General features: G+C 40.3%; 1 protein-coding gene across 8 annotated transcripts in view; it reads left to right on the top strand.

Annotated features, from left to right (window-relative positions):
* The window catches only part of kaznb (kazrin, periplakin interacting protein b), a 129571-nt gene that overhangs the window by 108422 nt on the left and 4517 nt on the right, over positions 1-16632 (top strand). For 4 of the 8 annotated variants that reach the window (XM_030420590.1, XM_030420591.1, XM_030420592.1 and 1 more), the window contains 8 exons: positions 3796-3987; positions 5710-5846; positions 6810-6980; positions 10164-10344; positions 10517-10650; positions 12578-12701; positions 15193-15383; positions 15503-15621. In XM_030420590.1, the coding sequence (XP_030276450.1) occupies positions 3796-3987; positions 5710-5846; positions 6810-6980; positions 10164-10344; positions 10517-10650; positions 12578-12701; positions 15193-15383; positions 15503-15621 (1249 nt within the window). Of the gene's footprint in view, positions 1-3795; positions 3988-5709; positions 5847-6809; positions 6981-10163; positions 10345-10516; positions 10679-12577; positions 14219-15192; positions 15384-15502; positions 15622-16632 lie in introns of those variants that run through there. The other 4 variants (XR_003984395.1, XM_030420595.1, XM_030420594.1 and 1 more) reach the window with 4 other exon arrangements.

The following is a 16632-nucleotide window of genomic DNA, read 5'->3' on the forward strand; positions in this document are numbered from 1 at the left end:
CCGAGCTCTCTGCACAACCACTCAAGGGTCAGAGCCGAGAGAGACCAGGCAATATCAGCACATACACTGCAGCGTATGATGTATATGAGCCCCGTCGATTGAAACTGCTTTTTAGATCGCTGTGTGTATGCGAGTGTGTAGAGAGAGATATTATCTAAAGGTAGATGGTTTCTGTCTTTTTCAGCGCGATGAATGCAGCTTGAACTGTGGTCTGCGTGAAGTGCTGCACCTTTTGTGTCTCAGGACGTTTTCTTCGCCATGTTCTCACCTCTGATCTGTGGCACCTGAAAGAGGAGAAAGTGTTCGAGTGCATCTCTGTATGCTTAAGCCTGCGTGTGGATGTTTGTGGGCCTCTGCATATTAATGAGTCAGAGGATGATGCTGGGAATTACTGCAAAATTGGATTTTGGATAATTATGTCAGTGATATTCTCTGTGAATTATACCCATCTCATCAAATCTGCTGCGAGTACTTCTTAAGATACAGTTCTAACACAGTTTTTAAATGACTCACAGTGGACTCAATGTGTTTATTCATTAATGGTTCATGTTAAAGGGACAGACACAGTATACATTGAGAAACTTGAAACAGCTGTCTGATACAAGTAACATAGTGTTCGGAGCGGTTGCTCATCTGCAACATTTTGAGAATAAAGCAATGAGATGAAAGAGGATATAATGGGTAAAGCAAGATGCAGTAAAGCGCACATAAAAACATTATTATACCATACAGGACCTCATTCTTCCAGTTATTATATCCAAATTATTAGCATGACTAGATTACATACAAAGTCAGTGATTACTTGAGATATTGGAGGGCAGCACAATAGATGCAATGACCCAGACGGCTCTGACTGGTCAGCTCTCACAGGCCTGTAACCACAGCTCAGCTGGGGTCGTGGCTGAGAGCAGAGACATCACAACCTCACATAGATCCTGACAGCCTGTTTTAAGTTGTCTGACGTAAGCTAGGTGCTGACTACAAACAGAGCTCATTACATCTTAACAACATGTGTCTTAAAAACTTGTATGTTGAAGTAAACATGTATGTAACGCTGTGATCCCACCCTCTCACTGAAGTTACATAGTGCAGAAACAAGTGACAGAGACACCGTTCACCCTGTTACAGGACACTGTACGGTCAGCATGATTCTGAAGCTGTTGTTTTAAGGTAAATACGTTACAAAATGTTGCTTTGAAGGAATTGGAAAAGGTTAAGATTACCTCATAGAAATACTTTTTCCTTTGTGTGTGTCAAAACCAAACTACTGTTCCTGCTTAATTAACATCCAACAACAAGAGCTGATCCACCTTCATATCACAGCACGAGCAGATGATAATTTAATTTGAGCTTGATTAGACTTAAGCTAAATGCAACAAAGCACCTCAAAAAATGCACGCTTCTTTCCGATGGCATCGAGTGCAGCAGCTGGTCTCCCCGCAACAAATATAGAAGAGCCTGTAGGTAAACAGATGAATAAGCGGATTTAGGCTGCAAGAAGGCCGTGAAAGATTGCTCTCTCAGGGGAACAAACTCTTTTTGTCACATACAGCACAGAGCTGCCCGGTGTGTTTCCATAGTCCCGAGTCGTCAGAGACCGATGGGCTGTCCCTTCCTCTCTTATCGAAGCTGCTGCAGCCCCACAACGTCTGGCTGCAGGCCTGCCGAGACCTTCTCCCTCCTTCTCTCTGAGTCACACACTCGTGCACACTAACACACATACACTTTGTTGCACACACACTTGCTCTGGAATTTTACATAGTTGTACAAGTCTTATAGGGATCTGCATAAAATTAGGGGCACACTCCTCATTTTACTTGTTCTGTTTTTCAGCCATGCGAGCAGCCTGGGATCCTCCTCTAGGGATGGAAGTGTTTGTCAGTCGCTGCGTCCACCAAACAAACTGAAATATCTCAATAACTAGTCTTTCCCTGTACTGTAGCTGCACCAGCACACTGTCATTTGTGGTTCAGAGTGAAATGTGTCAACTATTGCTCGGCGGATTGTGCCTCGTGGTGTAAACATTCTTTGTGAGCTTTGGTGATCCCTTAGTTTCTACCTAGCACCATCATCATGTCAAATTCTAACTTGTCCAGCAGTTTTGTTGCTAAACTGATTACATTCCCTTCCCGTCATTCTTAGCTGGACTTGGTGTTTAACATGCTCTCATCAAGCTCTGGAACTGATAAAATATTAATTGAATAATACATTTACAGTACATTTTAAGTAAATATTTCTCATGTAATAACTGGTAGTATAAAACGATTTTGTATGAAAACCCAAAGCAACTTTGAGAGTAATACAATTAAAAACGTATATCTTCGAACACGTCTTTGAGAAAGAAGCTCACAACCTGAACCAACACTGCATTTTCTAGTTGTTTCTGTGTGACTTAAAATGATCTGACACAATTTAACAAACCTAAACTGCTAAAGAATGAAATTAATAATGGGAACTCAATCTTTATCTATCTAATAATTAATTTTCTTTAACATGACCATTACAGCCTCTGGTGATGCCAGCTTGGCTTTAGACATTTAGTCTTTATACTTTTTATGTGACGTTTAGTGTTGAAACTAATAATTACCAGCTGCGACAGCGTTGGCTGGCAATGTTTTCATGTGTCATAATGGCAAAATATGGTCCTGGAGACACCTCTTGTAGCAGGAACTAACACAGAAGCAATTTTGAGTACTGCGGCAGGTGATTATATGTTGTTACCCATGAGTATTGACGACTCATGTAATAATGAGGTAATGACTGCTGACTTGTCACGGTTCAAAACATGTTGACGGGCATCGCGGCTGGTGTGATCCCACCGCAAGATGTGCTGTGGGAGATGCCTATTACAAGTTCCCAGATCATGAATATTTGTGCTAAAAACTAGGTGAAAACCCAAATATATTAGATTTAGATTCACGAAGAGACACAGATCTATATGTTTTAGAGGTTAAATCATTGTTTGTGAATCCAAATAGTCCATTAATTTCAACTGATCTACTACTTGATTGGTTTAATGATCTTTCCTTCATTATCCAACTTGTAAGTATCTTTGCTGTCACAACAATATGAGTGATATTGTGTACCAGTACTTTTAGAAGGCTTTTGCTGATATGTTACAAATTTCTCATCATGTACATGTCATTGGCCTCAGAAATTATAAATCATTATGACAAATTGTTCCTCTACTGCTGGTATAGATTCCTCTCACTGGGCTAAAATTCGTCCACCTCTTCTGATCCCGCTCATCCTTCCTGTCCTCGTCCAGTCCGTTAGTTCACTCTTCAGTTCGTTTGCTCGCCTGTTTTTCCCTCAGGGTTGGGAGGCATTTCACAGCAGATGGAAAACACAGCAGTGAGCATGGCGCGAGTGTGTTTCGCTGATATTTTATTAAGTCTTATCAGACTGCTGTCTCTCACTTACACACTACCCTCACTGGAGTGAGTCACTCAGCATTTATCTGAGTTTCTTAAACACCTGCGGCCACAGCTGAGGGAGAGCTGTGAAGCTTTACGGGGTTTCTAAGTGTTGATTTGAGACTTATTTTATCATGTGCTGCATAATCACACGCTCTCGCTTTAGTTCCAGATGTTACTACAACTTCTACATTTCCTGCCACAGTTATTTACTCCTTTAAGTCTATCTTGGGTCTTTTACGTCCATTTTCCTCCTGTTTCTTCCTCTTCCTTTTCTGATTTTGTATCCTCCCTCAACCCTGTGCTCTCAGGTTCCTCATTGCTCTTCTGTGTATTCTAAATTCCCCAATCTCTGTTTCTCTCTCTCTCTGTACCTCAGTGTTGTTGCGTGAGGAGGTGGCCCAGCTTCAAGAGGAGGTCCACCTGCTCAGGCAAATGAAGGACATGTTGAGTAAGGACCTGGAGGAGACCCAGGAAGGCTGCTCCGCCAATCTGCTCTCAGCCACTGAGCTCCGCGTGCAGCTGGGTGACAAGGAGCAGGAGCTGGACCGTGCCAAGGAGGCCTTACAAGGTCAGGAGCCAGCACAGGCATCTCACCCTATCCACCAGAGGCCATGCTTTCCAACAGCACACGCACACCAAATACAGCTGTCCACACCTTTAGTGGAAAGTTCCCACCTTTATCTCCCCAGAGCAAATGATATCAGAAAATATGTCAGTTTTAACATAATCTACTGTCGAATCACGTGATTATGTACAAAACTCTCACATAAATGACAAAATCACTGGAAAACTCAAAGGAACTCTCTTTAAAACTGTTAAGTGCCTTTTTTGTCACTGCATGGTCATGTTAAACCTTACTGTGAAAACAAACTCCACATTGTTTCAGCATCAAGCCTTCATCTGGGAGCCAAATATGAAGGTTTGATGCCGAAACTTGTTTTTCTTGTCTGTATGTATCCCAAACCAAAGATCAACTCTAACTAAATAAATCTAAGACTAAGAAGTGCTCCTACTCTTACATTTTTTAAAAACTAAATGCTGAATAGTAAAAGTATGAAAAGAAATGATACATACCTGAAGTTTATCTTGGCTTAGTGCAAGTAACTGACTAATATTTATTGTTTCATATCCAATCCTATACAGTCTTACAGTAACGCTTCATATTAAGGTCCTTTATGACATTAGACCTCTGTGCTTTACTCTTTACAATGAAAATTTGAATTTCTGTTTGTCCCTGACCGGCAGGTTTAACTCCAGTTTTGTCTTGTATGTGCCAAAGATGTAAATTGTGCGCAAAAAGACTTTACATGTGTATGTGTTTTGACATTAGTCAGCCTCAGAAATGGGTGTCGCCCCCTGATGAGCAGCCAAGTAGACTCCAGGTTCACCTCATTTTAATTAACATCCATCAATCACGGCGCAGAAGCTTCACTCTGAAATATTAATGTGGTATTGATGTAGACTGGAATGCAGTGCTGATTATGTAGTATTGTATATAGTGTTGTTTTTCATTCTTGTATGAAAACAAATCCTGCCATGACACAACAACACAAACAAACGGTTCCAATCTTTGGGAGAGGAGTGAAAAAATAAAGGTCAGTACATTTAGGATAGTCTCTTGCAACAAAAACTGGAGAGAAACCCAGAATTGCAGCAGTGCATTTTGGTTTCTGCTCTGAGACTTGCAGGTGGTAAACTGGAAGCTCAGAAACTGTGTTGTGTAACTGCTGCAGAACAGGTTTGAATGATGAGTGTAAAATATGAGGAGGGAGAACGTTGACAGAAGGAATGCTCCTTCAGCGATATATGTGTGCAGGTCCGAAAAGTACAGGTTCTCGCCTTTCAGGAAGGCATGGCTGTTATTGTTGCTTTGAAACAGCCCCACCAGTTGCATCATGGCTGATGACTTGCCTCTGTAAGAGAATGAAGTCGAGAGAAATCAGATCCAAATGGTCCCCACAGGGATGAGCCAACAGCCTCCACATGTATGAATGAAAAAGTGCCAGTGTGACACTTATCTTTTGAGGCGATTACATCATTTTCTCTGAGAAAAAAAAACCCAACTCCTGCTGCTCCTTGTTATCAGAAGACACAGTGTCACCTAGTGGCTCCCTGCTGCAATGGCAAAGCTTTGTTTCTGATTTCGAGGCAGCCACATCTCACTGACATACTGTAGTACTGTACTGTATCTTATATTCAGTTTTAAAGTAGAACAGGCTCTTAAAATTCTACTTGTCTTACACATGGATGCGCTGCTCGGTGTGTGAATATGTGTGTGTGTGTCTTGCAGCTATGAAAGCTGACCGTAAACGTCTAAAAGTGGAGAAAGCGGACTTGGTGAGTCAGATGCAGCAACTGTACACGACACTGGAAAGCAGAGAAGAGCAGCTGCGGGAATTCATACGCAACTACGACCAACACCGAAAGGTAACGCCGCGCCCAGCGCGTTTGATCAGTATTTCCTTGTTGCAGATACATATTAACTAGTTAACATGTTGGCCAATCAGACATTTAAGAGACAAAAGAGGGAGACTTGTTTGAAACAGTGTCTCAAAAATATATACGAATATCACAGCGTTAGGTACATGTTTACTTCAGGCTAGAAGTTTTTATCACGTAACTTTGTTACGACCTCATGAGTTTTGTTTGTAGTTAACACCATATGATAGATTTTTACAGACCTAGCATTCATATTTACAACAGAAACTATGAAGGGCGCCAGATCACACAAAAGGCCAATTTCTACATAATGTTGATTTAAGGGTGACCTATCATAAATCTTTGTTTATTTAAAGCAACAAAATGTAACTTCCAGGAGAAAAATAGTTAATAATTGAGTCTCATCCCCCTGATAGTTAAGTAAGATGCTTTGGGAGCTACCAAATCAAAACAATTAACTATCCTTCTCCAGGAAGTTACATTTTGTCGCTTTAAAGTGGAACAAAGAAAAGTGCGCTGATGTCTCGTCTCAGGAGGAGACATTAGAAACTACTTAAGCAAGCAGCACAACTCAATATTTTATAGCGTAAAAAAAGGGCATATAAGGAGCACTAATGTTTGCAAGCTATTAAATCAGTCCATGATTTTACAGTACATGCTCATCACATAGATGAATCAACAGTAATAGTTTTCCTACACATGTTGTAAACTCCTGCTTAGTTTATGTTATACAAGTCTGCAGCATCCCGAGTGTAAATGACACCCATGCCAAAATAATCTGTCTCTTCGTGTCATCATGTATCCACCTGTTAAAAGAAACACAACCTTTCAAATAGATTATAACAGAATGTAGCTGTGAAATGCTCCTTGACTCAGATGTGGAGCTCCATTCATCGTTCGGGGTGAGTTTGGCAGGGATTAACCGCGTCTTTGTGTGTCTGTTTACTTCAGGAGAGTGAGGATGCAGTGAAAGCTCTGGCAAAGGAGAAGGACATGCTGGAGAGGGAGAAGTGGGACCTGAGGAGGCAGACCAAAGAAGCCACAGAACAGGCCAACATCCTGTGCTCTCAGATGGACATGAAGGAGAACCGTGTCAAAGAACTGGAGGCCGAGCTCACCATGGTGAGTCATGACATGGCTGCAGTCGTAACTTTGTTTGTATTACCGCAACGAGCACAATGGTGTCACCTTAGCGTCGTTATCTGGTGTCATAAATGCAAACAAGGTGCGGCTTTGCAATCCTGCCGCTGTATTCACATCAGTTCAAACACGCGCGGTAAGCCGCTCTGCGATATATCCTCATCCTTCGCGCTCTCAAAGCATTAAGTCTTCCTCCGGGCTGAGGAAGAAATTCATGCCTTTTTTTGTGTGTGTTGCTGTGTCGGTCCCTCCGAGGTGCAGTTGTCACTCTGTGTGTCATTAATCTCTCTCCTCCCTGGGCAACTCACAACCACCCACAGATCCTCACATCAAGTGGCATCACAGATCAGATTTGTTGGTACATCAGTGCCAGAGCTGCATCGCTGTCGAGCAACTGAGCCACAAAATATATTTCGACCTTCTTTTTCCAGCCTTCCCTCCTCTCTTTAAAAGTCTCATTGTTTTCTGACTGCTCTCTTTACCGTTAAATTGACTGTGAATGTCCTTTCAGAGGCTTCCAATAGTTAAATCCTGTGAAAAACATTGAGTATGTAATGTTGGCATAGAAATTTACATTTTTTTAGATGCAGTATGAAAGCATTGGCTGTTGGCTAACTTCAAAGGATAAAGCTGCTTTTATTCAATATTTATGTCGTCAACAATCCTATGAAAAGACCAAAACCAATAGTGTGTTTGTCTGTCTCTTTCTTGCGGTGGCAGGGTTTAAAATATAAAGTTTAATCTTCTCTTTTATAATAATAAAGGCTTGATAATGTCCTGAAACAGCTGGGCTCTGCAGTTTTCAGCAAACGTCAGTCAGCCAGCAGTAAACAGTATATCTGTTGGGAGCTTTTCTCAGCGGTGGATTAAAACACATTTGGTGTATTTACAGAACGAACACACTTGAATGTGAGATTTGCTCAAAATAAACTACTGTATTTGTCCATTGTAGTAAATGAATGTGTCACCCAGTGTAACACTGTCCCTCTTTGCACAACAATGGTACTCTATAATACAGAGGATAAGATAAATCAAGCTACTACTACACTGACGCTCTTGTAGGATCAATTGGTCCTTACATGGGATTTGTTGACACTTAAAAAAATATAAAAGTGATTGCTTGTACTTAGACAAATCTTATATTTAGTGTGTAGTGTTTTGAGCACTAGACCTGCAGTGACTAGTTGATTAATTGAGTAGTGGATGGAAAAGTCAAAACAGAGTCAAACATTTGTCAGTTCCAGCTTCTTAAATATAAGGATTTAATGTTTCACTTTGTTATTTATCTTCATTATATTCACCACTGCAGTGCCCATAAGAAAAATGTATTCCTAAAGAAAAGTGGGAGGTTAAGTAGCTTTTTCATGGATGGCCAAATGAGGCTGTGTTTGAAGGTGGGACGTCAGGGATATTTAGGTTTGTTGTGAAATCCAATATTCCAGGGTATAATTGGCCGTTTTTGACTATTTTTGATTTTGCCATTATATTTCATCTTAAAAACTATTTACTTGGTGTCATTATTTTCAGCACAACCTCACATGTGACTGTACAGTTATTTTTTTATTTTGACATACTGTATTAACACAATGGACCTAAAATCACAAAAAAAAAACATAAAATCAGAGTAGAAAAAGTGAAAACCACAAATATGTTTAACAAACTATTTTTTATTACTTATAATGCAAATATAAATTGTTGCTAAATATGTGCATACATTTTAAAAATGGACAAAGTCATATGTAACTATTTACATTTAAATGTAGGCAATGCTCATTCAGCAGTCTCCGCATTGTTTTGACTCATTAAACAAAAAAACGACTCCACTACACACTAAACACACTACACCAAACACTACATAACACACTAACTATACACTCCAAACACGCTAAATGTCACAAATCCCTCAACTCTCAATATCACTGTCTCTACACCGACCGTCATTGCCTGTCATTCATCCGCCTACGTCCCTCCCACAACTTCCTGTTCCTCAACAACCAAACTTGCTGCTTGGACACTTTCATGACAAAAGCCTGTTTTTACCGTTTCTTCTGCACCAGATACAAAGCAAACGTGACAGCAATGTTCGCGAATAAAGCGCGGCAGACATTATTTACCCTAAGTCCGGTTTTGGACGTGCCGGTGGGTCCAGTCCATCGACTCGGGAGGTGGGCCGTGTGGGTGGGCTAGCAGCTAGCTACACGCGAACATCCACAGATTACGATTCCGCGCGGTGGACAATGCTCGCGGAATTTGTAAAGCATTTATGAAATAATTTATTAACGGTATCATTGCAGTCCAAACAAATGCAAAGTCGCACACCCTTGAACCACGCAGCAGCCATGTTAAAAGTCTCAGATCAGTCTGATTCTGATCCGCAGAGATATTTGAGGCACACACACACACACACACACACACACACACACACACACACACACCTACACACACACAGACAGACAGAGATTCCTTGCTTTTATAGAGAGATTATATTATGACTAACAAAGAGGTGAGGAACCAAGCGCAGACACAGAGGCAGGCTCAGTAACAAAAAGTGAGTTTTAATGATGAGCTAAGAAAACAGTAGTCCAGCAAACGAATAACAAAAAGACAGGCAACAAAGTATTAACCAGATAATCAAACAGTAATAATGCAGGAGACGCAGGACAAAACCAAACAACTTGACAAAGTGTGAGAGGAAAAACACAGCCATAAATACACAGGGACTAATTAACAAAATGAGATGCAGATGAAGAGGAAAAGAGGTGGGAAAAGGACAAAGAGAGGAGGAGAAAAGCAAACAACTTTGTGACACATGAGAATAAAACAGGAAACTAAACCAAAAAAAAAGACTTTTGGGGGGTTATGGACAGTTGGTTGGACAAAATAAGCATTTCAAGATGTCACTTTGGGCTTTTGGAAATCACGATATCCATTTTTTTTTTTTTACATGTTTGTTTGTTCTACATTTAATAGATACATAAAAACATAATTTTATAGCACTTTTCAAGCACATATCAGTGTTTTACATAATGCCTAACAGATGTAAAGACATGCAAAAGACACAAATTGAAACCATAAAAATAATTACAAAAAATAAAAACCACGTGTATCTGTGTATGTTTGTTTTACCAGCTCATGCTCAGGTTCTGTTTCTCGTGTGTTTCCCAGGCCAAGCAGTCTCTAGCCACCCTGACAAAAGACGTACCTAAGCGCCACTCATTGGCCATGCCTACAGAGCCCGTGGTGAACGGGAGTCAGGAGTGGGTGATGCAGGCCGACCTTCCGCTCACTGCCGCCATCCGTCAGAGTCAACAGACCCTCTACCACGGACACACCACGGACAGACAGGGTAGGCTCTCTCATATGCTCTGCCTCTCAGTCTCTGCGCTGCTTGGTGTTGCTTGTACAGACTCAACATACTAACAAAAGGTTTTTCCTGGAGGTTTCTCATACTAACTCTGGGGACTTGTCAACTGTGTCAATATATCTGTGTGTATGTATTCTGTGTGTGGTACATCCAGCTGTGGTCAGGATCAGCCCCTGCCACTCTCGCCAGCCCTCCGTCATCTCGGACGCCTCGGCAGCTGACGGGGACCGCTCGTCCACGCCCAGCGACATCAACTCACCTCGTCACCGGACGCACTCCCTCTGCAATGTAAGAGCTGCCTGGCCCCCTCGACCAAGTAATCACACCTCCACAATTTTCTATAAGTACCTCCCACCTCTTTGTCCTCTCCTGTTTGTGTCCGTCCCTCTGTTCTGTCGGCCTGCTGGGTGTCAGCCTGCCTGCGTGCTGGTGGTGGTGTTATCTTGCATTTAACTCATATTAAAGTAATAGTTTGACATTTTGGAAAATGTGTTTATTCACTTTTCTTCTGCAAGTTAGATGAGAAGATTGACACTACTCTTGTGTTGTCTGCTAAGTATGAAGCTACTGCCAGTAAACAGTTAGCTTAGCTTAGCAATAAGACCTAAAACATGGAAACAACTTGCCTGGCTCTGTCAAAGGACAACAAAATCCACCTACAAGCACCTCTGGAGCCTCTTGATAAACACATTGTATCTCATTAGTTTAATGCGTACAAAATGATGTGGGTTATGGAGGTTTATTTACTGGACTAATCATTAAAGTATTTCCATTTTCTGTTACTTTATAATTACCCAACTGGATTTCAGAGGCAAATATCGTACTTTTTACTACAGAACATTTATTTGACAACTTTGGGTGCTAGCTACTTTGGAGAATTGATTTAATCATACAACAAATACATTATAATTTTATGATTTTACACATTTAGATGAATCTTTATTTATCCTAGATGGGAAATTCACAAGCTAGCCAGCAGATGCACTTTATTAAGTCATTAAAGCACCTTTACCCCCCTCAACATTAAAGTGATGAACACATCGGTGCACTCATAATCAGGATTTAGTGCTTCTACTGGTGAAAATGTAAATGCATAAATTTAACTTGTAACAGTAGTAGTAGTAGTAGCTGTAGTGTAGAGTATTTTTTACACCGTTGTATTACTGCTTTTACTTCATTAAAAGGTCTCAGTGCTTAATCCACCTCTGGTTGACTTACTAGTATCATGGAAGGATTACTGAATGGGCTCACTAGATACTGTGTCAGATCAGTGGACCAGAACAACAACAAAAAACCAAACTAAAAACAACAATGCTGCAGCCGCATCGTCTCGGGCCCCTTCTAGTTTTTCCTGTCGTGCTCCTTGTAGGAGGGAGGGGGAGGGGGGTTTAAACATCTGTGCCCAGGGGCCCATTTTCACATAATCTTTCCATGGATGTAATGTAAGGTTATTTAGAGTCACGGATAATAGCTATTTAATTATATTCATTGTGAATATTACAATATTTAAATGTGCAATGTGTAAGAATTGGCCACCTGTCAAGTTCATACTCAAAACAAATAGGGAGCAGCATATCACCGCTAACTGTAGCTGCCCTTTAGCACCTTAGCTCAGTTAGCCGTGCAGCTAGTTTGGAGTGGGAGCTCAGGACCAGTGTTAGTGTTTACATCAGTAGATATCTCTGCAACACAACATATGGATATCATAATATCAAAACTCTTATTTATGCACATGCTGTTGATAGTTTTAGTTATTATTTGATCGTTTTTTTACACAAATTCTCACATTTTGCCCCTTTAAAGTTGTTTATTATTTTCATTTTTCATGATAAATCAACTTTTTAATTATGAATAATAATACTGTTAATACAGTTTATTAATGTCAGGAAGCACCCAGGCTTGAAAGTTCATTTCAGAAATACTCCCTTTTTTTTTTAAAAAACAGTCTGGCGCACCTCATTCAAACGTTTCCAAACTTGCCCCTGCAAGTGATTCTTTCACATTAGGACAGAGCCAGGTTAGCTTTTCCACCTGTTTCCAGGCTTAATGCAAAGCTAAGCCAACTGGCTGATGACAGCAGCTTCATATTCACTGTGCAGACAGGTTTTCCCCCTAATTCTGAGAAGGAAAGTGAAACATTTCTCAAAACATCAACTACTGCTTTACCTGTATGAGAGGACAAAGCTAAACTTCCTCTCTTCTCTGATCCATTCAGTCTATGGAGGACCTGGAGGACCAGAAGCGTAAGAAGAAGAAGGAGAAGATGACTCTGGGATCCCTGTCGCGGGTGTTCGCTCGGGGCAAGCAGCGCAAGTCACTGGACCCCGGCCTGTTTGATGGTACAGCCACCCCTGATTATTACATAGAGGAGGATGCCGACTGGTGATGCTGAGAGTGTGAATGTGTGTGTGTGTGTGTGTGTGTGTGCTAAATTTGTGTGGATATCCACCTGGCTTTAACTGTGTGTAAAGAGTGTTTGGAGTGTGGTTTTGTCTGGAGCGGGGCGGGAGGGTAAATTTTAAAAGAAAAGCCTAAAAGAGACTGCTATCCCCATAAATGTACAGTATATTACCCTTAAATTGTATGTTTGTAAATTAGATATATATTTATAGATGTACATGTATGCATATGTATATATGTTTACATGCATATAAATATATACATGGGGTTATTATTATGTGTAGACATGTTTATGCTGTATTATCTTTCAAATGTCTTAATGTTTTATGTTTTTTTTATAACTGGAGACTTGAAGGACTGCTGTTCATATGTAAATAGGAGTTATTGTGAAACTAGTGTTTTTACTGTAAATGTCATCTGGCTTTTATTACTTTACAGTTGCTTCTATCATGCTTTGCAGCTTTGATTTTCTACGTTTTTTTTTCTTAACCTCAGTCTTACTCGGCCCATTTCTTACTATCAAAGAGGAGATATTACGTGACCGGCTTCAAATATGGATCTCTTGGCCACGTCCTGTTGTTTTAAAATCGCTTGCTGATAGGAAAGACGCTAGCTGCGTCATCATGTTTATTGTATAAAAGCTGGCTCACAGAATGTGCGGGTAAAACAAATCACAGTGTGAGCAGCGGGGGATTTTTTTCTCATGAAGGGCAACTCATTGATTTTTTCTAGAAAGTGATATTCTCATCTATGACTGGTCGACACAGGTCAGTCATCCTTAAAAAATGTAATTGCACAGGCCTGAATGCACAAACAAAAAAATTAACAGTTATGCATCGAGGCGCTCCGCTCGTCTGCTGTCGAAACCATGTGCAAGTGCCAAAGTTGATACACTCATCTTTAGGAAATCTGCGCCTCATTCTGTCACTGTTAGCGCGCGAGCCTCGTAGCATTGTTTATGTCTGACTCATTTCTTACTGAGAGCGTTCTAACATGTGCCAACATGTGACGAAGGAATGTGCATGTTCCCTCTGTGTTGCTTTGATTAGTTGTCCATTCATTGCCAGTCAAATTAATAATCTCCACAAACCTGTGTTGCTCCTGTGTTGCCTTTTTTCCCTTTTACCTAGTTATCTCTCCTTGCATTATGAATGCACGGTCCCTTTTTATTTTTTATTTTATTTTGCTGTTTTTGCTTTCTGTAGAATCCCTCCTCATTTCTTGCAAATGTGGCTCTAATAATGTTAAATGCTTTGTAATTTAGGAGATGTTCCATAAAAAGATTAAATCTATTGAAGTATTTTATTTAAAAAAGAAAAGACAAACAAGAGTTAACTTCAAATATTTATCTGCCGCGGCTGTCGTGGCCAGATGTCGAGGAGGTTTTAGCATTTTCAAAATGAATTATAATTGAAATGAAATCTTATTTTAAAAATAAAACTAGTAACTGAATACATCCTATGTGGCAGTTTTCTGTTCCATGAGTAATCTTGTTCTTGTGTCCCAGTCTAACGTGTCTCTCCCTCTCCTCCTGCCATTTCTAATGGCAACTGTCTCCTGCCAGTGAGTAACTCCTCATCTGTGATTACCAGCTGTCTGTTTCTACACTCTTGGGATTATTCATATCACTCAGGTCCACTGGAAAAAAATCAAGTTTGTGTCATGTTTTTTTTTGGGTGGAAACTCTTTTGAAAGAGATGGTGGACTTTGCATGAAGCATTTTTGTCAGCATGTGGGGACGAATCGGGGAAACACGCAGAGTTCATCCTGGATTCGTCGGTTCAGTATGAATCAGTGTTTTCCTGTCATTGCGATGGGCGGTCAATGGGTAGGAGCATGACGTTTTATGAATAATCCCTGTGTCTCTAATGGTCTGAAGTCCCCCTCATAATCATCAGGTACTTACTGAAGTATTTTAACAACTTTACTAAACTTGTTACTGTAGTTTTAGAGCTCACCAGACTACTGCACCCTCATTAAAGAAATACACATGTTGTATATTTTCACTACTACAGGTTTAGATGCACTGAAATATTTAATTTCTTCAAATAAACCATTTTAAGCCAGTAGCTCACAGGCTCATTTGAATTATTCTGGCTCCATCTAGTGGCCATATAGTTGAATTTCATGCCAATATTGGACAAAAGAAAGGGTTGGGACGGCTTTTCATCCAGTTGGCTGATGATTCTGGCTTGAGCGATATCAGTAAACACAAGAAGAAGCCAGAAAAGCAAAAACATTATGATATTCTGATGTAACATCCAGTCTGTTGCGATTACAGACTGATGTCGAGGCGTATTTTTGATGCAAGCGCCACCTGATTTTGACATTAATCTGTCGTCAGATTAGTCATTATTTTGATTTCCGTATCCCCTCTGACCCTGAACCCCCTCCTGTATGCCACACCATAACTTCTCCTGACCAATCCAGACTCTGACAGCCTCACACAGCAGAGCCTGTCTGATGGAGAGGAGCAGCTGGACCGCCTCCAGCAGGCGGAGCTCACTCGAAACACATGCATGTCGCTGTGGAGGGCAGGTGCAGTCCAGGCCTGGCTGGAGGTTGTCATGGGAATGCCCATGTACAAGGGAGCCTGCTCTGAAAACGTCAAAAGTGGCAAGGTACACCTTTGGCACAAGCCGTTCTGATGCTGTTTGTTTGCCGGTGTGATGAGTTTCGCAGATGGGTACATTTAGATGTTGTTTGCGGTTTGATAAAGAACTGGATATCTGTTCTGTAGGTGCTGCTCGGCCTGACAGATGAGGACTTAGAGTTAGGTCTGGGTATCAGTAACCCCATTCATCGAAGGAAGCTAAGACTGGCCATTGAGGACTACAGGAGAGCTGAAGGGGACCAAGGGTGAGGAGAAGTTCACAAAACAAAAAGTTTAACATTTTCAAAGTTTAACATTACTGATCAGCAGTTGGAAGGTAACAAACTGCCAGGGATGGATTTTTATGGATTACATGCAAATCTGATTAGGAAATCAGATTACATAAATTAGATTACTGTAATTCAATCCAGATTATAGTTACATTGTCATGGATGACTTGATTACATTTTTGAAGACACAAGTTGTAAAATACACACAGCACACTTGTGCTTTGTGCTAGTACTGTTTTTTTTAAGGGTAATTTGATTTGATCAGCTGTAAATCTGCATACGCTAAATGCATTTTACTTGCACTGAAAATGTTTTGAGATGTTTAAAGAGAAAAAAACAATGTTTGTTGAACTCAGATCTTTGTGATGCATCTATATCTTTGGTATAAATTGCAGTATTTTTATTGGTTGATTTTGAAGTATTCCAGAAGTATTCAGATTAGATTACATTTTTTGTAGCCCAATCTCGCCCAAAAATTTATGTTTATTTTTTTTTTTAAAGGCATGTAATCTGTAATTAGTAACTGAATACATTCCAAAGTAATCTGACCCTATCCTGCAAAGTATAGTTACTCAAGTATTGTGATCGAATATAAATTAGAGGTACTGGACTGAATTTAAGTTTTTCCATTTCATGCTGTTTAATACTTCTACTTCACTGCAATGCACATGGAAATATTGTTCTTCCACTAAATGTATTTTAACTGTACGTATCTGTTTTAGTTACTGGTTAGTTTGCATAAAAATGGGAATAAGATAAATAAAGATAATGTAATTATTTATTAAAAGTAGAATGTATTTTTGTATTTTAAGCCACCCAGCAGTATATAGTTGAAAGTACCTCCACATGGAGCAGCTGTAATTGTAAAATGCTACTTATATATTCATCTATAAATAACAAAGATCCAATTAACAGTTCTAACTTTGGACACTGTACATTGTTCTGATAGCCTCGTAAATAAAAGCTTCTTCCACCACTGCTGATGCG

The sequence above is a fragment of the Sparus aurata genome, chromosome 6, assembly GCF_900880675.1.
Source record: "Sparus aurata chromosome 6, fSpaAur1.1, whole genome shotgun sequence".
Taxonomy (NCBI): domain Eukaryota; kingdom Metazoa; phylum Chordata; class Actinopteri; order Spariformes; family Sparidae; genus Sparus; species Sparus aurata.